This window comes from Falco biarmicus, chromosome 6 (genome assembly GCF_023638135.1).
Source record: "Falco biarmicus isolate bFalBia1 chromosome 6, bFalBia1.pri, whole genome shotgun sequence".
NCBI classification, from domain to species: Eukaryota; Metazoa; Chordata; class Aves; order Falconiformes; family Falconidae; genus Falco; species Falco biarmicus.
The window spans coordinates 41272086-41298242 of record NC_079293.1 but is presented as its reverse complement, the minus strand read 5'-3'; the positions used below and the strand labels follow the sequence as shown (position 1 = coordinate 41298242).

The window sequence follows — 26157 nt, the reverse complement described above, 5'->3', positions numbered from 1 at the left end:
CTGTGAACCATCACTTTAAATATATCACTGCATCAACTCTGCACTAAATAGGAGAACTGGGTTCATAAAAGAATAAGTTTATTTCTGTCTTTAAAGAAAGAGAACAGGAGCGTGCTCATGAGAGTCCTTTCTTTAAACATGGCAGTTATCTTTGCTTTTGTTTATGCAGCCATTTGGAAATGTTTCTAGTCAAAGAATACACCAGCTAACAAATATGGAGAGTCAACTGTTTCCTCCTTTAATGAATTCTAGTCTTTAATAAATAAATAAAAATAACAATTAAGAGGCCAATAATGAGACACCACTTTCTGACACTGAAACTAGAAGCACACTCCTCTAGGAGAGAAAACATGGGTCTTCACCTACAGAAAAGATTTCATCTCCCTCTGTTTACAATAACATTTTTACACAACACAAGAAGGACCTCAGAGGTACGGATGAGAATTCTTCATTATATAAAAAGCTGTTCATAAATCACTTACTAACCTCAACTCTCACCTATCAGTAAAGACTTCATACAGTTTTATGGATTTGCGAAGCTTGAACTATGGTGCTGCTCTGCATTAAACAAAGCAATCTCTGGTATCTAGCTAAGTGACCCAAAAAATCAGTTCAAGCTATTTAGAAGTTGTAGTGAGGTGGGTGTTGGTCTCTTTTCCCAAGTAAGCAGCAAACAGGACAAGAGTAAATGGCCTCATGTTGCAGCAGGGGAGGTTTAGATTGGACATTGAGTGAAGAATTTTTTCTTAAAGGCTCATCAAGCATTGGAACAGGCTGTGTCACCACCCCTGAGGTTACTTAAAAGATGCGTAGATGTAGCACTTAGTGACATGGTTTAGTCATGGACTTGGCAGGGCAAGGTTTACTGACTCAATCTTAAAACTATTTTCCAATCTTAATGATTCTATGATTCTAGTCTGTAACTATATTATGCTCATGTGAGAGAAGCATCTGGAATTTCAGAGAACCACACCTGTTTCCACAGCCTTTGGGTTGCCCTTTTGAAAGAATACTAAGAACTACAAGAAAAGAAACTGAAAGAAAAGCAAACAATTATGCCTGAAAACCCAGAGCCTGGAGCACTGCTGATGCATTCAATTATTTATCTAGAATAAGAGTCTACCTGCACAATTACGTGCCGCCCTTCTGGCTGAAGTGTTTTGAGACAGCCACCAAAAGTACAAGGTTCTGTCTCACTTAGTGAATGATCCTGGTTTGCAAAAGAGCTTCCTGAAAGACTCCACTTCGATCGTCATTTAAAATGTGTCAATCAGCAAAAGTCAACTTTTCCATTTCCTAATTAATATACTTGAAGTTTGTTATAACAGTGACTGGAGTGTGCTACAATTGCAGTAACATAAGCCTCCACACCACCTTCATCCTTTTGGAGCTCTAGAAGTTTGTGGTGAACCTATTGATTCTGATACTGTAATTAATGTGAAAAAAAGCCATTGAGCTCTGCTTTGGATACTCTGTATTTTACTCACTATTTGTCAAAACACTATTTTATTCATTTTGTTTCATAAAGTAGTCTAACATTAAATCTCTGAAAGAAACACTGCTTATTGTCTTTTCAAGTTCCATATTATCTGTTTAGGCCCCATTTTCAGTTGTTTTTGAAAGCTTTTGTATTTCTGGATAGATCACACAACTTCTCAAGAGCTTATTACCCTAGGCGATGGGATAACAGCCTATAACTGAAACAAATATGAAAGAAACTGTGGGGAAGTCCCCCAGGCAGCACAGGGGACTGATATCCAGTGTTCCAGGTTCTCCAATCTCTCAGTCGGCAATGCCATATTTTAAGATGGCAGAATTACAACATTTAACTTTTACATTTATTTCTCTTTTATTTCTTCTGATCATAACTATGGACTATAAAAATACCTGATTTTTCACTCCATGCTCAAAAGTAGTTGGAATCACAAATAAAGCACAGAGCAGATCATATGAAAATTTAAATTCAATTTAGTTTGTCTTCCAAATCCACTAAAATTAGTCACATACATTTCATGTTTTTGAACACATATTGAATCACGGTGCATTTATCACTAAGATATTAATTTTATCTTTTGGCAATCCTTTACAAGTTTTATTGAGCTAAATCAAAATTTTATTTGTTACTTTTTTATATTATCAATTACTCTATTTCTATATTTGCAACCAAAAGAATTAGTGTCTTTGATTTCTGGCAAGAGCCTGATCTTGTATCAAAATACATACAAATTAGTATTTTGTGAAAAAACACATTGCCTGTTGAAGGTATGTTGTAAACTTGTGTTTATGAGAAGTGGAAACTGATAAAAAATATTTTTTGAGCAAAATGTGTTTATCTTGGGGGAGAGATAATGTAGGAATATTTTTTTCTTTGCTTCAACAGCAGTATTTGCAGTTTGTTGATAACTGACAACTAAGAGTCTCAAAGCTTCTTTGTTACCCATCACTGTAAGGAAGAACGTACACTGGGGAGATATTTAAAGACAGACAAAATATAATTGCACAAACTTTGTCATGACAATGCAAAAATAAATACTTCAGCATAAATTGTGACAATCTCCTAGAAACTATAATAGCGAATAAAAGCTTAGAGGTTTCAACCCAAGAATTAGTTAAGGCTATAATTTTCTTCTTTTCCAGACTGTTTTATCAGAGCAGGAAAGAGTGACAGATCCCTGGAGGGACATCTCTAGGATCTCTATTGCTTCCAGCTGTAGGCAAGACACAAAACAAAAGGTTTGGTGATTTAAGCCTTTGGACTGGAAGATTTCCCAGGAAGTAAAGATGTGTTTTCACAGTGACTGAGGCTGAAAAAACCCCACCCCAAAACACAAGAAGGACACCTTTCAAGGACCAAAAGTCGTCAAGAAATCACTAATTCAAAGATCTGGAGCAAGGCTATCTACTGGATAGGCAGAGAAGTGAGTATGACTAATAGTTTTCTTGACTAGATCAATATTGCTGGCAATTCGCGTTCAAGATCATTAAACGGAGGATTGTTCTTGCATCCTAGTCTGGTTTAGTAATAACACCACTGGATAGAGTGGTTTGTAGCTAGTAGAAAGGGAAAGTGTTTCAGATTAGAAACAACGGAACAGCACATTTCTCTAACAACAGCCTCAGGCCTATAGTTTGAGTAGTCTGAAGCTGCATTTGTCACATGTCTACCTAAAATAGGTTGTCTCCTGATTTTTGTTCAGTGATGCCTTACTGAAAGACATTGATCCTTCACTCTGCTAAGTATGCAACTTGCCAGAGGCATTGACAGTAACTGGAGCCATGGGACTTTGTTACTTGGGGGGTTTTTTGGGGTTTTTTTTGCCACAGCATTAGCCAGGTAAGATTATGGTTTTGCTTTTTTTGAAAAAATAAAAACCATAAAAAAAACCCCCAAATCTTCATTAAGGGAATGGGTTGTAGCTCAGGAGGCAGGGTTGCCAGAAGTGGCACTATTTCAGTACCTTTTCCACTGACAGATTGGATAACAAAAGCTCTAAGCTGGTAGCTGCAACTCAGTCAGATATGTTCTGAGAGTCCCAATAGGTGACAATACTGAGAATCTTGATCACATCTTTATGTATATAAAGGGCCCAAGCTGGACACCTGCCAAGGAGACTCCTGTCCTTGTCAAAAGGATGTTTTATCTTCTTTATTTTCCTGTGTGGTTTTCAAAGAAAGAAGAGAAACCTGGAAGAACTCCCCAGCAACATTAGTGGCACAGTAATAACAGACAGGTAGCAAAAGTTAAGTCAGGCAGCCAACCCTCCTACAGCTAGAGTAACTCCTGAAGTATAACAGGCTACAGGCAATCTACCCAGAGGCAAGAAGTCTTTCTTTTGTACACATAACAGAGCTCACTACTGCTGAGAAAATAGCACATGGATGCTTAATACCTGCCACTTTCAAGAGTGGTTGAGCCACTGCTACATAGAGCACACTGAGAAGCAGAAGCCCAAAAGCTGCAAGACCTACATGTCTGTCTGCTGCACACGGAAACAATCATAAATAGCATATTCCTAAAAAACCTGTTTGGTGCCTAAAGTTAGATAAAATAATTCTTGACACCATCTGTGTCCAAGCAGGAGACATCCATGGAACCACATGGATGCGCCACTTCCTAACTGTCCTGCTAGGGAAAAGAAAAAGAAGAGTGCACCAGAGAAGGTGAGGGCCTCTGAAAAAAGCCACTTATGTTGTCCCAATCTGCTGATCTTTGATGAATAGAATCCTTTCATACACACAAAGTTTTTTGTTTGTCTGTAAAAGCTATATCCAGACGCAACACCTCAAATTAAGCTTCTTCCTGAGAAGGAAGTACCCGTAAGAGCCCTTTAGTATTAAATACTATTGAACAATATCTAACACATGAAAAGATGTAAGTATACATTAATGTGTTCTGGAAAATCTTCATTAAGGATTTGAGATGTTTATTCTGCTTCTTACTCAGTCTCATCATTGATGTCACTTCAAGAAACAAAGTGAACAACAATGATAAACGTGGGAGAACAAGTTGTAATGTAATAAGTGTCAGAAATCTGCTTCTGCAGACAAAGCCTCAAGATCTAATATGTAAGATGACATAGAAATTTGAAGCTTTCAGGACATTGATTATACACACAATTATAAAATAAGTATTGCCATAAAGGTTTAAGTATTACATTCTGCATTTAACTTATAGATACTTGAATATCTAAGAATTCTACTTCAGTGAAAGAGAAGACATTAAATAATTTCTTCCTTCATTCCAAGCAGCAACCAAAAAAGTTCCTCCCTTTTGCTAAATGTTGGATACATTATCTGACATTGAACATCTCTTTTGAAGTATACCATACACATAAATTTATATTTATTTCTGCAATTCTAATAGGATTGGAATTGCTACAAATATTTGTCATTGTAAGTGTCAAAGTACTTGGAGAAACATAACAACATCTTACCGCTATGTTTCCATTGCACCTTTGGGACTGGCAGACACCTCTTATTCTGTTGGGAATCAGCACATCGTCCCAGCAAGATGGACCCTTCAAAATAAAACCAAAGCATATAAAAACTTTAATCTACTTAAGTAAACATACACAAGTTGAGTTTGTTCCTGCTTTTCCTACCCACATTTCTTTTAGACTTTAGCTAGACAGTTTTTTCATGATTATGCTGAAAAAGTCAGATCAGATTATATGACAATATTCACCAGTAAAGCTCAGTCGCTGACTGGACATACAATCCCTCCATCCTGAGGTCACTGTTGTGAACAGAAGTCAAACAGTAGGTACGTTTTCCCAGCTGAAGACAGGGACTGACAATTATGATTAAAAAGCTACAAAGACTCATCTTCTGGTTTAACACTGTTAATACCTTAGCCTGCAGCTAAGGGGGAAAAGGTAAAAGACAACAGTTGGAAGTAGAATGCACAGTTAGAAAGACTGGACTGAAACACAAAGACTAGGTTAAGTAGCTATTTTGTATTTTGTTGTTTATTAAATGACTAACTTTACTGAAATCTGGTTTTGTTATCATGGACTGCTAATATGAACTTTGATGTTTACTGTAAAGCAAATTGGACTTCTTATTGACAGATAAAGCCTTTACCCAACTATAATACAACACAATAAAAATGTGAAGTGAGAAATGTTAGATTCCTGGACATTTACGTTAGCTTCAAGATTTGTCAGTCACTGTTTAAAAGAAGTAAACCAAGAAAAAAACCACAGAAAGCTGATGGAAAATCCTTAGCTATAGAAACAGTTCATTTATGAACATACTGAAAAACACAGAGTAAACAAAGATGACAAATAAGCACTATTAATATTTCACAATTGCAAAATAGTGTGGTTAACATGATGTTCTATCAAAGAAGAATGTTTATATACATGGCATACATAGGAACATTTACAAAAATATTTCCTAGCACACAAAAAAAATTAGGTTACATTAGTGCAAGTCTTCACTTTAATATTAATCTCACAGCAACTTAATATTTAATTAATAGACAATAAGATTGATCTGAGAAAGATATGAAGCTTACATCTATCCACATACGCAGCAGAAATAATCAACTAAGAAGGTACAATAATATTTGGTATTTGGATTATTCAGTGTTCGGGATAGCGTCAGTACTCAGGAATAACAGGAAAACTTCACCCGCAAGAGAAATTACAGCAGTCAAGAGGTTTAACTGCATTAGTGAAATTAGTGCCTAATTATATCATAGTTGATTACAAAGTAATCCAGTACCATATTGAGATCCATCTCCTTTTTACTTCTGTATAAGGCACTTCTTCAGCATAGTGCAGACATGGTCGAGAGGGCTTTGAACTAACCTAGCAGTATGAACTTGGCCTATGACAGGTTGATCCAGTATGTCTGCAAACTTGAGTAAAACAGCTTATTCTGTGCTGAGCTCTGATCTTTGTCGCAGCTGGTTATGGCATTTGATATAGGCAAAAAAAAGCTTGAACATGTGTAAGTTTTATTGCAGGCAGGCATAGGGTTGACTACTGGTAGACTTGACTGGGAGAAAACCAGCTGCAGTATAGTGCAGTTAATATAGAGTAGTAACACTTTACCTGAAATAGGGGTGTGTGTGGGGAGGGGGGGAACGGACAAACGACACACGGACACCAACCAAACCAACAAAGAACAAACCACTAAAATCTTGAATTCATTATTTAAAACACTTTAAAAGTCATGTTTACCATCAATTGTTTCAGTGAATTTTGACCTCTCATGAAACTAGCATTCTTGAGATTTTACAGGAAGAACAGCAGAGCCTCCTTCAGGTGTTGCATAAAAAAACCCACCTCCCTTTAATTGTTTTCAGCTCAGCAGCTGAAAGTTTCATTCGATGCTCTCTCATTTATTTTCCCCCATGCCACCAAAGACTATGTAGATCTCTAGCATGCCTCTCACAGTAGTTTACCTTCCAGGAAGAAAAATAATCTACCTTGCCATTCCCCATATGGATACTGTTCCTTACCATTGATCAACTTTTTACTCTCTCCGTATGTCTTTCAATTCTACTCAATCTTCTTAGAATATGCGCATCACCACAGAGTATGAGACTTACTTATATGCTGGACTAGTGTATGTGAAGATGGTACCTCTGAATTTGTTCTTTAATAATTATTTAGGAAGGAAATAAAGTGTGATTTATTTTCCTGATGGTTACTAAGCACTGAGACAGCATTTTGGTGAAATTACCTACCATAGCTCTTAGACCTCATTCCTGAATGTAACAACACAAAATTCATCATGTACACAAAGTTCAGGTTCATTTTCCCCAGTGCACATCACTTAATACCAATACATTGAATTTCATCTGCCACTTCATAGATGAAGTGTGCATGCTAAAGTCCACAGGGGGCCTTCTAGTAGGTATTTTCCAGGTTCCTCCATACTGAACCTGTCCGTTAGTTACCAAGGATGCACCAGCTCTATACCTCATCCTCTCCAAGTATTGGCTTTATATAGCAATCATCTAGTGGACTTGTACACTTGCTGCTCCTGTTATACTTTAAAAGGACTTAGTCACAGTTATTCTGCTGTTTGCAAGTTATAAACTTTTTTTCCTTGCCCAATTGCGTTTTTTATATTTAAGGTGCTAGAATTACGTGTTTGGTTTGATGAGTTCTGTTCTTTTAATTTATCTCACTACTTATTTTTCTGAAAAATGCATGCTTGATTCTAATAATCTTCCCCTCCTTCCTCCTCCCCCCCTCCCCCCCCCCCCCCCCCCCAGTTTGGTCATGCTAGTTTCCATCCAGTCTTCCTTAAATTTCTGTACAAATAATCTTTGATTCCAGTATAATTTTCACATCTCCTCCAAAGATTCAACCTTTTTTTTTTTAGCTGTCCCTTCCAGTTTCTTCTCAGCAAGGACCCTTACTTTTATGTAGCATCTCTTTTTTAAAATCAAGCACAATACTTGTGCCTTGCTTAGATTTTGGGAAGTTTCAGAACATAAATATATTAGAGTCATTGCTAAAGAGTAGGTCTTTGTTACTAACATTATAAATCACATCCTCTGCATTACCGTCTCTTGCAGGTTCTTTGATCAACTTTTCCGTAACACACCCTGACAGCATCCAAAAATTTAGTCTTGGAATCATAGTTTGACATGATACTTACCTAAGCAGTTCCACAGGTATATGTTATCAACACTGGTACTAATGATCTTGATTTCATAAGTAGAACATATTTCAAGTTAAACTTTTTAGAGGAATTACTTCAGTGAAGTTACAGCATTATTACAGGAGAAAACTTTCCAAGTATTCAGTAGTTTGCAGGTCTAGGTCCATAACCATAAAAACTTAAGGAGGCACAGTAATTCTTAAGCAAGAAAGGAAATAGGTGTAGGACCATTTATAAGGTTGAGTGAGATTCTAGAAAATGTTTAAATTTTAAATTAATATTTAATATTAATTAATTAGTAAATTATTAGTTAGAAAGAAAAATATTTTAAATGGATTTGAAGCAGTGTGACTATATTGATTATGCCACAGTCTTGTCGGAGTTGAGAAAGTAGCTGACTTGTAAAACATAATCCAGAAAGCATCCCTAAAGAAACCAGAACAGAAAGGAATTGATGCAATACCAACAACTGTTAAAAGTAAACTACTACAGCTAGCACTGAATCAGGTCCAAATATGATTAATGTGGCAATATCTAATTAGTTATTAATAGTAACAACATCAGTATGAAATTTCTGGTCATCTTTTAGGGTGTTATCTATGAGGGACAGCTACTCTGCTATATGGCACAGTGTGAACTTTACAGTGCGCTCTCTGCTACAATTTCCTCACGAAATTTCTCAAGCACACAAGATTACTTTTTGCATGAAGTGGCTCCTTTTGAAATAAAAACAGGTCATCTTCCACGTAGGGCATGCTAAAAGCATATACACAGGAAACCAGTAGCACGGTCCCACGCTATCAGTCAGTACTCAGCTGTTCACTCACACCATAGCTAAAAGCTTCCTATTTTTTGCTTCATAGAAAACCCAACCTATCCAACACTTCTTTAAATTAACTCTTATGATGGGCATAAAACCTGTAAGAAAAATCATATGCATTTAGCTTTTGATGACATTAACCAGACCCAGCTTTAAGACCACAGCATTATCTCTTTGCTCTAGCAAGAGTTAGACCAAGTTCTTAAGGGACAAAGTGATCCAGCAGAAGACCAAGGTGCACTAGCAGAGTATCCTGGGTTTGTGCTTGTCTGGTGGGGTATGTGTGTGTAACAAAAAACAAATCCCAACCACCCCCTCCCCCCCCAAAAAAAATAATTTTTATGTCTCACTTTCCAAATTTGTAAGAAAGGAAAAGTCTCCTTTCCCACATCTCTACTTGGCATTCTTCACGTCATATTTTATTCTTAATAATATAATAAGCTTCCAAAAGATTTAGTGTGCTTGAGGATTTTAGTTTTCCACATTAAAAAAAGACACCAAAAGAGGTATTTGTCCTTGAAAAAACATTGTATATTCAAAATGTTAATGTTTCTTTAGTGACAGCACTACTAAATGTCATTGCTATAATTACATCAAAATGAAATCAGGCATTCTGGCAACACTTTGAAATGCAATTTTTGTATTGCTATTTCTTGCGTCTAAGAAAAGCCTGTCAAACTGCAGGCCAGCCAATCACTTGTGGTGTTGTAACACCGCACACTGTAGTGTTTGCAATTATTAGTTTGCATTAATCAACAACACACTGTGAGAAGAACAAAGCCTTCTGATTGCAAGATTAAAGCAACCACACCTCTTGTACACAGCCAAACAGCTCACAGAGAAAGCTATGCATGAAAATGGGTGTAGGAGAAGACTGTTCCAGTGTATAAGTAGGAAAACAACATACGAGAGAAATAGAAAGAACACCAGTATATCACTGAAGGAAGTAGTCATGTCAAATGCAGTTGAGTGTTTCCCAAATAACCAGGTATGGACATTGTTACACTATAGGTGTTTGGTAGTTGTTCCTTCCGTTTCTGAGTGGGAAGACAAGGAAAAAAAAAGGTGGCTGAAGGCATATTAAATTTGAACTGAAGCTGCTATGCAGCATATGAGGAACAGAGAGGACCGAGGGGTTTTTTCAATGTATGAGGGAAGTACTGGAAACTTATGTATATTCCACCCTTACATTGTATTGGTGCCCAATACAGCGGACAGTACACTCTACTCTCACTATACTTCCCATCCAGTACCCAAGATCTGATTTTGTATTGTAGAACCTCAACTTAATTCTGGTCAACGACTACTAAAAAAAAAAAATAAGTAATTCTCTGAGAACAGAAATACTATCTAGAGATCTGAGATGACAAATTATTCAAAATGAAGTTGCTGACAGACCTGTTGACCTGTGAAGTCAGTGAAAGGTCAGAAGCAGAGGTCAGCAGTAGAAACCAGTGATTCAAAGATGCTAAATCATATAAAAGGCTGGAAACTATCCACGTATTCAACGCTTTGTATTTTCCCTGCTTTATATTCTCCTCCAGTGAACAATATGCAGCAGAATATCATTAAAATATCTTTGTACCTGCTAATATCTACATGAGAGACATAAATCATTAAAATGTTGAGCAAATGACCCAACCAAGGGACAAGTATTAATGCAGAAAGATTTTTAAAATTATGTAAGAAATCATTTCAGGTACTTGAGAGGGTTTAAAAATCAGTATGCAAGACACTAGAAAAAGTGATAGATCTAATGCAAACCATGCAAACACTCAGACTTCTCTGCAAAATGATGGCTATTGACCTGTCTACATGCAAGTATCTGAGGAGCTAACTGTTGTACAGTAACCCCTCAGCATGATTTTAGTATCTTGACACAATACAACAAAAAAGCTCTGCAAAAAGTTAGGATTACTTAATAAAAATTGATCTTTTTGCCTCTCTAAGAGGTACACCAAGGTACCACAATTAACTGTTTCTAGTGCCAGTACAGATAGACAGCTCTGTTCTCCAGACACAGTAGCAATCAAAATATATTCTGACAGTAAACATACGTATGAAGACACAGGTAATTAATATTATGTGAACTTCCCACCTACTGTCACAAACCTATCCTATCTTAGCAGAGATGATACAATCATTTTGCTGTTGCTTTCTTCTACTCTTATTACAAATTTGATCTTGCTTTCACAATATGAGCACTTCAGCCTAGAAAAATAATTTTATAAGGGAACACATTTTCCCACAACAGTAGACACTATTACTAAATACTCAGAGACGCTTCCCTCAGGACCACCTGACTAAAGCTTGTCTGCTTCTCCTAAATCTAGCACCCTGTAAGACTTACATACTTGTTATGCTACCTCAACAATATTTCAAAGAAAGTGACTTTCAGGATGACTACAGATAGTCAGATACTGGAGGCTCATGAATGTCTCAGAACAGATAGTTAAGGCTGAAGAAGAGTCAGCAGGCGATAAAGCCCCAAGGAACTGGCCAAAGTCTAGAGTCTGTGAAAAGGAAGAAAGACCAGAGCTTTTTCTTTAAGAGACAAACTGGTATTAAGCCTGATGTTACTATTGATAAACTGGTGCATTCATACTTTTTCTCAAGTGGCATTAACCCAGAATATGATTTGCTTTTTACATTCCACACTTGCCCAGCATAGTACAGATATGAAACATTCAAATAAAAGCTTTCATCCTATTTTATTACTACAGTAATGGAGATAGAAAATTAAGACTTCTATATATAAAATGTGGATTGGTGTAAGTTTTTAACTGGCTTAAATTAGAAGAACAATCTGATCATCTTTTGAAGTGCTAAGAAAAATCTAGCTGTTACATGAGTGATACTCAATTAGACTCGGCAGAAGAGATTCATATGGCACGTTTCTAATAGCAAAGAGATTGGAGATCTCATTTCAGTTCCAAAGACATAAATATATTTGAACCATAACATTTACGTAAAGATCCATATTTATTTCAGCATTTTTTATCTTGATAATTATGAATACAACTAGACTATGCTTATTAAATAAGACACTTGCTAGGTTTCTACCAAGCGCTCAGTTATCATGTAGACATTATTTTGTTCCCAAGTAAAACTCTGAACAGCAGTATCCAGTTTTGCACAAAATGCATTTCTTGACATTCCCAAAGCAGAGCCTAACAACATCCACCACCAGAGAGATGGTAAGAATAAAGTTTATAAAAGAGATTACTACTTATTTAGCCAGGAAGTGCTTGCTAGCCTTTTACAGATGTTCTATTTACAATACTACAGAATTTATTACATTAGATAATCTATTGGAGGCAAAACCAGCCAGATTGGTAACCTTCATGACGCAAATCTGCTTAGCCACAAAGCTTGTCACAAAGACAGAGGTAATTAAAGCTTACCCACAGTTTACACAGACCTGTAAAGGCCACTTCTAGCAGTGAGAGAATAATTTTTGTTTCAAAAGAATATTTTTTGACATTTCTGCCAAGATTGATACCAACTGACTAGGACAGAAGTGATAGGATACATCGATGTAAGAGGCAATCTGTAAGTTATTTAATAACACAGTGGAGTTCTTTTCTCCTATACCCCACATTTTCTTAAATGCTACTGTGAATGACATGACTCTGTATGTCACTTCAGAATAGCAGTGAGACTGTTTCCACCTGCACAGTTTACTGCAGGTAAAACTAACCAATTCACCATGGACAGGCTTGGACATGGAATTTCCCATACAGCAGTGAGCACAGTATAGAAAAAGACTACTAAATAAGTCTTGAGGCTAATAGGGTTTTAAAGGGATTTGTGGATGAGGAATGGGAGGACTGGAATTAACTACTTAGTCTACACAGCAAATTAAGGAATCCATCATTAGAAATCTTTTGGTTATGATTGACTTTGGTCATTAGAGCAATCAGTAAAGCACACAGATAGCTTTATTCAAATGAGAAATAATACTGAAACAGAGTTAATCACATGTTTTAAGTCTTTGCGGGATTGAATCTACTACTTTGATTTATAGTGGTATCTTAGGGATGAAATTTTCCTTTCAGATTGCCCAGGCTAATTAGTAAATTGGCAGTTTTATGTCAATAGTTATAACTCTTCCAAAATGAAGTAGCTGACAATTCACTGAACTACTCACAGTTGTGTAATTAGGAAGACTTCCTGCGTGCTAGGTATTTAAAACCAAGTATCAGAGAATCTCATCTCTAACTGAAAATGCAGGTAAACACAGTAAAAATAACTCCCATCATGTTATTTTATTGATCATTACTTTTTCTTTCTTATCACAGGTATCAAAAAAAAAACGAAAACCAGTTAATAAGATGTTTTTAATAAGTTCTGGTCTTTCTTTTCTTTCACATTGTATTATTGGACACGAATTGGAGTAATCCCACTGATCTCAACTAAACAACGAAGGTTCATACAAAGCCAGGTGAGAGGTGTCTCCCGAGTCACCTCTTCATCAATAATATCTTACAACATGCATTGTGCTGCCAGCACAAACAATTTTTATAGAATATAAGCAGAAAACTGATTCATAATGTGCTTTTGGACAGTTATTTTGGTGGGCCCTCTCCAACAAAAAGGGGAAAAAAAATTAAAAGAATTCAAATACAATAACTGCAGCTGAGAAATTGAACTAATAAGTCCTGCTGTTGCTTGACTGCTTGAGAGGAATGTAGTTAAACAGTCATGAAGGAGAGAGAGAGGTAACTATGAAAGAAGTGGACGCAGTCTCCCAAAACAACCAACCAAATGCCATTCAACTAGACTGTCAGGCTAATGATTTCTAATCTATAAATGCAAAATATATTACTCTTTGTCTGGATGGCATTAAATGCTTTTTAAAGATTAAAAAAAGAAAACAGAATTGGACAAAATATCTGTAGTTTTCTACACATGCCATGTATCTACTCTGTCCCTTGAAATTCTCACGTTCAAAAAAATGATTCACAGTTACAAAAGTTAACACCAGCAAATCCCTTTGAGGTCAGTATATCCAGGAACAGAATAAATAAAAAAAAAAAAAAAAAGAGGGGGAGAACCCCCAAAACCCCCTCTGTCTTCAGTTGCTGTTACTGCTGTGGTGACTTCAAGGGTCCTCCTGAAGACAAGCGATGGGAGAACTCAAAACCTTGAAGATGGGTCCCTGTTCTGGGCCCAGCAAGCACGCTACAACAGTGGCGAGAACAGTCATGGTTGTTTGATCCACCACCCTCTATACTAGAAATATTAATTCATATTTTAAGGACTTCTGGTTGAAATCAGAAAGCGCAGAGACTATTTTAAAAGTTTATCCAAAGTACTGCTTTTGTTCCTATCCTTTCCACCCCCAAGTCCCAGTTAAAAAGCTGTAAAATTACTAAATGTGAATTAAAACTTAATTTGTACCTCAGCTTTTTTCTAAAATAGCACATGCCTGCAGCATACCGATTTTGTTCAACAGGACATTCCGAGTTGTGAGGAAGATCCCCAAGGGCAGCCCTCCCTCCCCAGGCACCAGCAGGCTGGCCACAGGAGCCAGCCTCCACCAGGTGCCCAGCTACAGCTCTCTGCTCACAAGGCTGCTCAGGCCTCTTCAGTGCCCTCAGGCCCTGACAGACTTGGCACAATTTTTTTTAAAAAAAGTGAATAGCATAAGGATAAACTATCCCTAACCACAGAAGGAGTCAACCCCTTCTAGTCAGAGAGCTCTGGGGAAGCGTCAGTCACTCTGAGGTGAAGCACCTTCAGGATTTGGTAGCACATGATCATGTCTTCCACCTCTCCGTAACTGGGTGGTAGGGTTTAAATTCATTAAGCATATCTGAAATTGAATATGAAAACGTGCTGGTGATTCTGTAATCCACAATAAATAGGGATTACACTGAACTTTTACTTCCTTAAGGAGAATCTTTCAGAATAGGGTAGGTGGAAGATATACTTTATGCATAAATGCATTTTTTTCCCAGTTACAACTATTGTTTCATGTCAAACATGAAAAAAAATCTAAAACTTTTTTTTTTTTTACAGAAACATTTAATTTAAGCAATTTCAAACATTTTAGCCATAGAGGATCTGGCCAGCCCTACAATTCAAATGAATCATGACATATGTCTGCATAGGAAATATATGAACTAAATGAAGTAGCACACAAAAAAATAAAATCTAAAATAAACCAATATAAAAGCCAAGAAGTACAATTAGCATTTTGTTAATAATGCTAATTAGACACTTTGTAATTCAAATTGAGTTGTAGTTAAACAAAGGTAATAAACCAAAGATGTAAAATGAAAAAAATTCCAAGCCTCATGAATATTCCACAGTAATAATTTAATTCAGATGTGATAATTGCATGTCACTGTTCAGTTTAAAATATTTTTCTTTGACAAGGGTTTTAAAACATCTTTTGATAGAGATGCACAAAGCTAGAGCATTCCTTTTATAGACAATACCCGGAGAAGCCATCAGCTCATCGCTCACTTTCATAAGTCACCATCAGACAACACATCCAGAGACAAGAGTCACATCAACTGCTCAGGCTGTGGTTGCTCCATACGGAGAGGATACTGCCCTATGATCCATGATCCTGCCCTATGATCCATGATCCTGCCATTCCCTTCCCCTCTCTGAACTGTTGCCTACTGCACCCATATTTCCACTCTTTACTTTGTCCAAAGCATGCGCTTTCCATTCCTGTGGAATGACCCATGCTCTGAGGATACTAGATACATTCATTGAGGGAAGGAGGGGAAAAAAAATAGAAAAAAAAAGGGACACACAGGTAAGTGTGAGAAAAAAATAATCTATTTGACATTTTTACTAAGACTAAATTTCTCAACTAAACTACACAAAGGTCTAAAGCAACAGGGCCACTAGCAAAAGACTAACGTCTAACTTCATAAGGTGTTCATGATTTTTTTTTCAGTTACTGCGGCGGGTTTTATATAACTGTAAAATCAAGATTACACGTTATAGTATCTGAAGAAAATAGATTGATATTTTTGATTTTCCACATAAACAGAAACCCTGAAAGACAAACCCATACCAATTTCAGTTAACAGTACTCCTATGTTCCAAAAGAAGAGGTAATAGGATATCAGACTTTTCTTGTAAAAAAACAACTAAATAACATTGCCAGCTTTGCTATTTTTTCGAAGTGCTACAATAGCTGTAAACTCTGCATATCCACCACAGCATTCACAGGTGAATGGATCTTTATTTTAGGTGTTCAGAAGTACAGGAAATCTTGCATCAGGTGAATTATTCAGATTCACTCAAAATTCCTTTACAGCTATGTTGCAAACACTGTTTGTAGGCTTTGTTTTGTTTGTTGGTTTGGGGTTTTTTTCCTCCCAAAACATGATTCTGCTAATACACATAAAAGAAATTAAAAGATGGTTCTTCAAGCATTTTACATGCGCACATAGCTAGTGTTAAAGAATTAAAGCTGTGCCAGGTAGGTCAGTGAAAGCTCTATGAGTGATGCCACCCAGTGCACAGAACCCCTGACTGGCAGGCAGACATCTGAGCATGCAAATGCCAGCGAGATCAGCTAATACAACAGCTTGGGAAGAAATTAAGAACAAGCAGGAAAAGGGACCAGAACACTAAAAAATTAAAAATAAGCAGAAAATAAAGACAAGGGAGAGGGATTATTCACACCTGTGAAATAAAACTGCTGCTCCGGTGTTGCATGACAGATAGTAAAGGACCTCTTCTCACAGGAGAAAATCCCTCAGCTAAGAACCTGTTTTGGATTATGGTAACTGAATTCTCTCTGAATCTTATCTGTCGTGCTAAATCCCTTGAAGTATACAGGCATTAAATAAAAAAACCCCTGCCTGTAGCTATCTCCAGTAAGTTCAAGAGGTCTGACCTCTAGAAATCTGACATAAGAGCCAAGTTCAGGATCCTGCCTTTGCCATTAAGGTAACATACACAGGGAGGAGTTGATCCAAAACAGTCACTGAATAATTGAACAGTTTGGTTTGGAAAAGACATTTAAAGGTCATATAGTCCAACTCTCCTGCAATGAGAAGGGACATCTTCAACTAGATCAGGTTGCTTAGAGCCCCATCCAACCTGACCTTAAACATTTCCAGGGATGGGGTATCTACCACATCTCTGGGCAACCTGTTTCAGTGTTTCACCATCCTCATCGTAAAAAAAGTCTTCATTATATCCTTATATCCAATCTAAATCTACCCTCCTTCAGATTAAAACCATTACCCCTTGCCCTACCACAAGAGGCCCTACTAAAAAGCCTGTCCCCATCTTTCTTTCAAGCCCTCTTTAGGTACTGGAAGGCCACAATAAGGAGTCCCCAGAGCCTTCTCTTCTCCAGGCTGAACAGCCTCAACAGTCTCAGCCTTTCCTCATAGGAGAGGTGTTCCACTCCTCCGAACATTTTTGTGGCATAACACGATTTAATAACAGAGATATGTTCCCATAATCTAGTGTCAAATTCTCATACTTTTTCTTCTCCTAAAGGAGTGCTTTAAAGAAGACAACTAAGCCTTTTTTTCCATATCTCTCTCTCTGCATGAATCTTAAAATATTCTGAATTATTCTTGGATTATTTTTTTACATATTGGCACAACTGGAAAATACCTCAAGTTAACATACATTGTTTTCACCTAAAATCACAGAAAAGGTGAACCAACTCAGGCTAAAGCGGCACGGCATATGAGCCAAACTCTCCCATTTTCTGACACACGATCTTGAGGAAGCCCCTGCATAAAGGTAAGGGGTGCCCCTACCACCTGGATTTTATAGCAACCTGATGCTTTTTACAAGGCTATCTCTGTGAAAGTCTTACTGGATCAAGCTTTGAAGGAGGTTAATTTGAAGAAATATCTCATTTCCTTATGCATGCTCTGAATTGTTTATTTAATTCTAGGAGCCAATTTGCTTAAATAAGAGGAATTTTAAGCATAAGCATTAAATTTCCCTGTGCTCCAGTATTCTGAAAAAACAGATACATGCGAGTTTTAAAAGTCAATCAAGCAAAGCATTACTGGGCAACTCCAGTCTGCACCCATCCTGTTTCAGGCTCATCAGTGCTTTCCGAGATTTGACTTCTGGTTTCCTTCCATGCAGTATAGTGAGATACTCTCTGGCATAAAATGAGTAACTCCCTAGTCACAGACGGTACATCTGAAGTCACTTCAGAAGCATTAGAATGTCTAGAAATAGGTTACTTTAAAAGGTGACTGCTAACAAGGTATTTTGAAACACATGGTTCAGGACAGATCATCTAGAAGCTACATAAAACATCATGTAATTTCACGGTAAAATTCAGATTTCCACTGAATTCCATCAAGCACAATTAAAAGATTTTTGTTTTGTAGATATTATATCTGTATTTCATTTATGGAGTTTATGACTTGCATTCAAATTACTGAAGCCATTTCATGTTAAAACCACTTGTAAAGGAAGTATGCTAACCATTTCTCAGTTTTGGAACAGAGTAGGCCAAATATACAAATAAAATCAGGGTACTTCTATATTGGCTTGCAAGTCATTGCAAACTAGCCTGCATTTCGACAGATTTTATTACATTTTATTCTTAAGATCATTTACTTTCATTGCAATCTTTTAGTATCTGTTTCTTTTGTCAAAGGGAAAGACAACAGATATATTATTTAAATGTTTGGCATTCTATAATGCAAGGCTAACATTCTAAATATCACTATGATGTTGTTTTCCTTGCTTATGGCTCACTGTAAACCATGACAACAAATAAAATTCCGATGATCATCTAGAATTAATTTTATGACTAATTCACAGTTCAGTGCCTATGGCAGTGGCTTATTTAGTACTTTTTTGTTTATCTTCATCAGGCTTAGACACAAGAAATTTAGTTATAATAGTGAAAAGAATCTAGAACTGGCACTTTAAATCAGAACATAGATGTGCAGTACAGCACACAATATATTAATAAACAATAAAGCACAGAACTTCCTTCAACACACACAGTAGCCCAGCCATTGAATTCTATTCAACTGCCCTTTATAACTGTGTTCCAGCACTCCAGGTCTTACATATTTCTCTCAAACTCAGTAGTTAGGTTAGTTGTTATTCATTATGATTTTATGCACCTTATTTCAAGTTTTGGTCTGGTCAGGGCAGACACTACATCTGCAGAACAACCAATAGCCCAAAACTGCAGCTGTAAGCAAGATAATTATAATTTGAGGTAATGGCTTCTCTTCACAAAGATAAAGCATATGTAATCCTATTACCTCTACAGAACACAGACTGTAGACAAGAAAATGGACTCTAGTATCTCCTTGTAAAAATTGATAACAGATTCCATACAGTGACTGCCTCTGATGAAAACCAAAAGGTTTGACTATGCCGAATTCTTTCTGAGAGAGTGGAAAAACAAGTAATTAGCCATCTTCACACAACTTCTTTACCCTCACCTCTCAGATTATGATGTGCTTTACTTGTCTATACCTACAACTAAAGAACACCCATGAAAGAGTTGCCACCTGGAAGGTTTTGGGTTTAGTTGGGGGTTTTTTTGGCAGCAAGTTAAAGCAGGTTCTAATATCTCTTGTCATAGCTTCATTAATTCAGAATGCCAGTAACTGCCAAAATCAGCAAAATGTAACATTACAAATACACAGAACTCTAGTATACACAGTAAAAGTGCTATTTTACATTTCAGTATTATTTGCCTTCCTTTTAATTCATACCAATATCCTTCCATTAATTCCACTTGAACAATTTCTGAATTGTATGAAAGTAAAATTTATGACTTTGTAACGACAATTTCTAAAAGTTTTTACACTGATGGAACACCAAACAAATATTCTCGAGCTATCGTGCATTTTGACCATTTAGATTGTAAAAAAACCCTTAAAAATACCAACAAGATAAAGAACATACTCGTGCTCACTGATTCTTGAGCTCTTACCTACTACAATCTCTCAAGCTTCCTCAGGTGGAAAAATACTTTTGCAAAGCACTCATTTTCTAAAGCTTTGTTGCTACCACTATAGATATACTTTTATTAATGATAATTATTCATAATAATTTAATTACACTGTCAAAATACTCATGCACTGCATTGGACAAACTCCCATCAGGTGTAGCTCCTTTGGGATAAAGGGTCACACATGCACAGAACACAATCCTATTACAAACAGGAAAGAGAAGATTGCAGTTTCTTGGTAGTCAATTTACTGTACTATAGAAAGGGTCTGGAGTCCAGTATATAATTGGATTAGCTCTGGACTGTGATTTGTAAAATTAGGCCACTGTTCAGGCCTCTCACTTGCCTACTGAGTGGCTGTGGGAAAGACACATTCTGGTTTTGACTACCAGTTTCTAAATCCGTAACATTGATTTCCTTTGCATCTCCTCATAGCTATGGAGAAGTCCTCATTTTTATATTTAGTAAAAACTTAAAAATAAAAACGTTGATTTAAAAATAAAAAATATTACAGAAATGAAAAATTGAAGTAATCCTACTGGCTTTTGTTACAAAATTATGTTTTCCACTGAAATCAGAAGGATTTCTTGCCTACTCAGATCTTAAAAAAATAAAAATAAAATTGAAAAAATCCCTGAACCAGTACTGCCTGTCACTATTACAAACAAACAAAATATCATCAGTGCTGTACTTTAATTTTATTTCTCTTCAACAGTCTTAACAACTGTATTTCCTATTATACTAGGGAAAACCACTTGAAGTTAAGCTCAGAAAAACAAATTGTTGTCATTTACAATCACGGTTTGCAATTAACTTCTCATCCTTAATGTAAGTATAGAATTAATTTATCAGCTCACGCATTGTCACTTTTGTATAATTATACTGTATGATCACAGAAAATACACTACAGAAAAGATTTTGGTAGGTCTCCATGCATCCACTATTTCAAAACATTTCCTTGAAAAGCTACCTCAAGGGGGGATGGAGAACAAAAAAAAAAAAAAAGACCCCAAACAGCAGCAGCACCAAAAAGAAACCAAACCAAAAAACCTAATCGTTAACGGGTCCTTTATATCCGTTTTATGTTTTTCATGATAGCAATCCCTGTTATCACAAATTGATGTGCATATCCCAGGTATATTCAGCCTTGCCTCATTTGTTATAAAAGCAATGACCTTTCAAACACTGTCCTAGTGTTCCTTTAAAAGAAATAACCAGAATCAAACATGTGAGTGTCAGTGAAGTGGAAAATTAGCCTTCCAAAACAAGTAAACCACCCTCCCTACCATATTAAGAAAACTGTAAGACTGAACAACAACAACAAAAATGCTGAACCATGTAAGGCTGCTTTTACTGTGCATGCTCCAAAGAAGTCCTTGACATTGCTAATGTTTGCCTTGTGTATAGGTCCCAGAGCCAAACCTCCATCTGGAAGAGATTTGAACTACCATCCAGAGGCATTTCAGGATCTGAACCAAAAGGTTTACAGCATTACAATCCAGTTAATTCTATTGCTTCTAATTCCAGCTGGACTTAAAAGTCTTATCTCTGCACTCCAGGCCTTCAGATACAGCCTATCACGGTAACACCAATTCCCAGAGAATTCAACTCCATGACCCAAGTGAGATTAAATCCCTTTAGATAGCCCAAGTAAATGGCTCGTAACTCGTTTCTGTCACTTTTGCTAATGCCTTTGTACCGTGAAAGAAACCAGCAAAGGTGTAAATATCTACAAATTACTAACTGCACTTTTTCCCTTGACTTCTATCAGCAATTCCAGTTGTCTGGTTCCTGCTGAGAACATCAAAGATATTTACTGCCTGAACTTTCTCTTTAAATACTGCACTAATCAGCTACTGAATATTTGTACTTTACCAATCTGAGCACCGTTATTTTTGGTAAAACACACAAACAGACACAGAGATACATATAAACAGAGAGAGACTGAGAGGAAGAGGAGATGCATATTTGATGTTAGTTGTACTTAACCTCCCTCAAGTCAGGCAATTCCACTGCACGTCTTGTGTTAAGTAGTTTCACCCAAAAGAAAGCACACACAAGCTGAACGGGAGTATTTCAAGTCTACTTATCATGACATATTTAGCTTCTAATCATCAGGACACATTTATATTTTTTTTTGAACTTAAGATATTATTCCCAAATATTCCTTTAGGGCAAATAGAAGAGAAAGGAAATACCTTCTTAAATTGATAATCAGAAAATCATGTGCAAATCAAAGCCCAAACAAAAAAATACAGCACAATCCTGGCAAATACTCTTAGAGATTAGAGATAGCTTTTGCCAGAGATATGAGGGGGTTTTATTTATTTTTATTTTGTTTTTTTCTTTTCTTTGTTTTCCTAGGGAAGGAAGGAGTTTGGAGGTGAACAAGAGGAAGGGAACAAAGAAGGGTGTAAGTAAACAGAATGATTCCCAAAAGTAGTCCCCAGCATTTGAAGGAAATCTGTTCCAACAGGAGATTTTTAAAGACCCAAGTAAGAAAAAAGAAGACACATTCAAGTGTGGATTTTGTAATTCCAGTCTACTGAAATTCTATCTATCTAGAGCACTGCAGAGAGACAGGTAAGATAAAGAAAAAGCACCTACCAGAAACACGCCTCTTCTTTCCAGGATAAGAAACATACCCTAAAAAGCCTTTGGAAGTAGTAGATATCCACCTCCAAACATTACCATTGCACAACACTGGTAGAGCTCTTCCTCAGTCCTTCTATCAGGAGTTTCCCTTTGAGACTGTGGCAGAACAAAATGCGAGTAGGGTCATCACTGTTGCTTTGTATTGCAGATGCACCTGAGTTCCCAAATCAGAAGGATGACTGCCAGCTGGGGGCACTGGGTCAGTGCCAGGGCAGCTGGTGAATCCTAGGTGGGTGCTGAGACGAGACGCAGCTGCAGGACACAATCTGGGCCCTGTGTGCTGAGACAGCACCTGGAATCACTTGTAATTAGGCAGAAGAGGTGGTCTAGGCTAATCCAGGGAAATACTGTAGCAATCTAGAGCTGGGAATAGGAGGTCTGGTCTCTGCAAATGCCAGTAGAGAATAGGGAACATGGGCAACATACTGAGGTTAGTCATATCTATATTTTGTAACCATATACTGGGGGTTACTAGTATTATTGCTTGGAAGTTTCACAGGCAAATTCTTTTCTGGTAGTATATCTAGACAATACCATACCCTTAACTGCTCTCAGGGTGCTCCCACCTAAACTGGATAAAGCAGCTATCTGAAAATCATTCAGAATTAAAAAAATGCCAAGGAAGTGCTTTCTGTAAATAGTTAAAGCAATCAAGGAAGCTGAAACTCTCTGTTTATGGTTCATTTAAGTACCATTAAGCAGAAAAGGACATTGTACCTATGCAACCCAAATGAAGTTAGATCCGCAGAAGCAGTTAGCGAAAGGCAAATGAACAGTGTTAGTAAGGCAGGTGACTCACACCTGGTTTTAATACAATTAAAAGATGAGAAAACCTAGCCAGTACAGCTCAGTTATTTTACTGATTGTAAGACTGTGACCATATACTAATACACAGAACACCTTGGTAATCTTCTGTGTGGCACAGCGGCACAGCACAGTAAAGGTACAAAACTGCCCCCATTTAATAATCTGTATAACTCATGGAACATAGATCCAAAGAAAACTGTAAATCCATTAGCATCCCACTTTTACTTAAAGCAAGCTTTGTAACTCTGAACAAGGTAAATGGCATGATGCATTAACCCAGCTGAGGGTGCGTGTTTATTGGACTTCAATAATACGCAAGCTACCAAGTTTTTTTATTGGTATTTATCCAAAACACTGAAACTACAAAGCACATTTTATTTCTACTCCCTGATTACCCTTTTTTAATGACACAACTGTTTACTGATAAGCAAGGCAGTATCTTTTCCTACATTAACGCTAATTATCTATCTTGAAACAAAGGTTCATGCTTTTCAAGGTTTTTTTATATTGCACCCCTCAGTTTTGGAAGGGTTATGCATCTAAGGTGGCAAAGACCCACTGCGGAAATTGTTAGGAACTGGTAAATCGCAGTTCTACTGACACTCAGGCCCCTATTCACCTATCACACTTTCAGATATGAGTTATGTGAATCACATGAACTTGTCAATGCTGATCATACAAGCAACTTAATATCTGTGAAAGTCTGGTCAAGAGACACCTACACTGGTATGTATTTTTAAAAATATAGACATTTAGGTCTGAGAAAGACTTCCAAAACTCCCTCTCTAATGGTGAAAAGTACATAGTTTCAGAGTTGGATTCATCTTATTCTCCAGTAGTTGTCTAGAACAGGTCAGATGAATTGTGTCCTGAAACTGTCTATTCCTTTTTACCAATAAAGAGAACATAGAGTTAACTCAAACACGGGTATCTGTGATAAATGTTAAAGTTTAGGTGAGGTGAACCTACTCCTTACTGATACTCAGATGGAAGAGAACTGTGTTTTCTCTGCTGGTTTTTGATATAAAAATTATTGAAGAGTTCTTTTCCATTAAAACAACTGTTGATATTAATTATTTGCACCTTTTGGGGATATATGAGGTCAGGGAAAATCTGATTCATAATAAAAGAACCAGAGTAAATAATAAAGTATTTGAATCCTAATAAAGGCATATTAAGCAAGAGATAATAAAGGGAATAATGGGGATGGAGTGGCCTTACCAACATATAGGAACTTGGCTGATGGGAAGAGTTATTGTTTCTAGACTAAACAAATTCCCTTGGCCATGATGTATGATGTAGAGGTTAGGTCCACAATATGTATCTGATGGCAGAAGTACACAGAAACAGGCAAGAAATCTCCAAATAGAAATAATTTCAAAACTCAATAAAAAGTAAGTTTGACTGGGGCAGATTTAGATGTTTACATGTCAGTTAATGTTCAACTTGAAAAAATAACCTGTAATTAGCATTTTCTCTGGCTTAAGGATGAATAAGTGAAACTGCAGGCTAAAAGAGAAGTTTGTTTTCTGGTTTTGCTTTTCTGGAGAATGCTGGGTATACTAATCTGAAATCAGACTTATCAAATTATTACAACTGTATTATTGAGCATCTAGTTAAGGCTGAAAGAACCTTTATTTTATAATGTCTCAGTTAGATGCTGTATCTTAAAAAGAATCCTGAAATTTTATTACCTATGAATGATTTCCATTCTTACTTGGTATCTAGCTTACATTTTCACTTGATGATGCTCATTTTTTTATTAAAGATGACAAAACTCTAGCCTTTTAATATATGACAATAATTTGAAGAGAATTAAAAAGGGATGTAACGTTTGGACTTTCTTGCATGCCAAAATACTATAAGTCAAATTGATGAATGCACTAAATGCCAGGGTACCATGATCATCTATCAAGCTGTAGATCTCTAATACACTTATATTTGTTAATAGTATAATGCACATAACCCAGCATTGAAATAAGTAACAAGCAGATCCTAGTGCCTTGGACAACAGGAATGGTCTTGAACAAAGCTCTGTTCCTTTTTCACCCAGATCTATAGAGCTCCTCATGGGGGAAAGGTTGAGGACCACAGTGAATTTGTTTTGTTGCTATCAATTATTATGCACAAAACAAATACACATCATAACTCTCTTGAGACTTAAGTTACACCTCCCTAAAGCCAAGCAATACCTCTTTATTTGAGCAGGTGTATGTATTTAATATCAGTAGTGAAATGTCTGGAGAATTCCTGTGAGAGGTCACGCTGACTCAGCAACCTGCTGTCACAGCAGTCCAGCTGCTTAACCAAGTCAGAACCTATTGCTGTGGCACAGCAGGGAAGGAATCAAGCTTTCAGAGGAGAAGAGGAAAGCTGAGTTCAGCCCCATTAGACTTTATCTCAAGTAGGAAGCAAAGAAACAGAGGGCCTTCATAGCAGGATGATTAAGGTATCCTAGGTAAAAGCTTCTGATGAGAAAAACTAAATTTGGAGATTTGTTAATTTTTGTCTTTTGGCAAAGCTGGCAGTGATTCTAACTATACCAAAGGCTTAAGATTATGCTACAGTGTATTTAAATTTATTCTTATCTAGTTGCATATTACAGTCCATGGCTGCTACCAAAAAAAGTACGAGGATTTCTGGTCTTTTTGACAATAGAGACAGAAGCATCACTTTTAACTTTCAAAAGAGCTTGCCATTTTCAACAGCAGAACATACCTTACCCCAAAGTATCTTTTTTGAGAAATGAAGCTGGTCTATCGCTAATGTATCCTACCAAACAGCTCATATATGATTGATACACTTACCATTGCAT

The 26157-nt window shown here is 36.8% G+C and overlaps 1 protein-coding gene across 1 annotated transcript in view; it reads right to left on the bottom strand.

The window, feature by feature from the left end:
• The window catches only part of PRKN (parkin RBR E3 ubiquitin protein ligase), a 767906-nt gene that overhangs the window by 401416 nt on the left and 340333 nt on the right, over positions 1-26157 (bottom strand). Inside the window, exon 5 of the mRNA XM_056343712.1 lies at positions 4935-5018. Within this exon, the coding sequence (XP_056199687.1) occupies positions 4935-5018 (84 nt within the window). The remainder of the gene's footprint in view (positions 1-4934; positions 5019-26157) is intronic.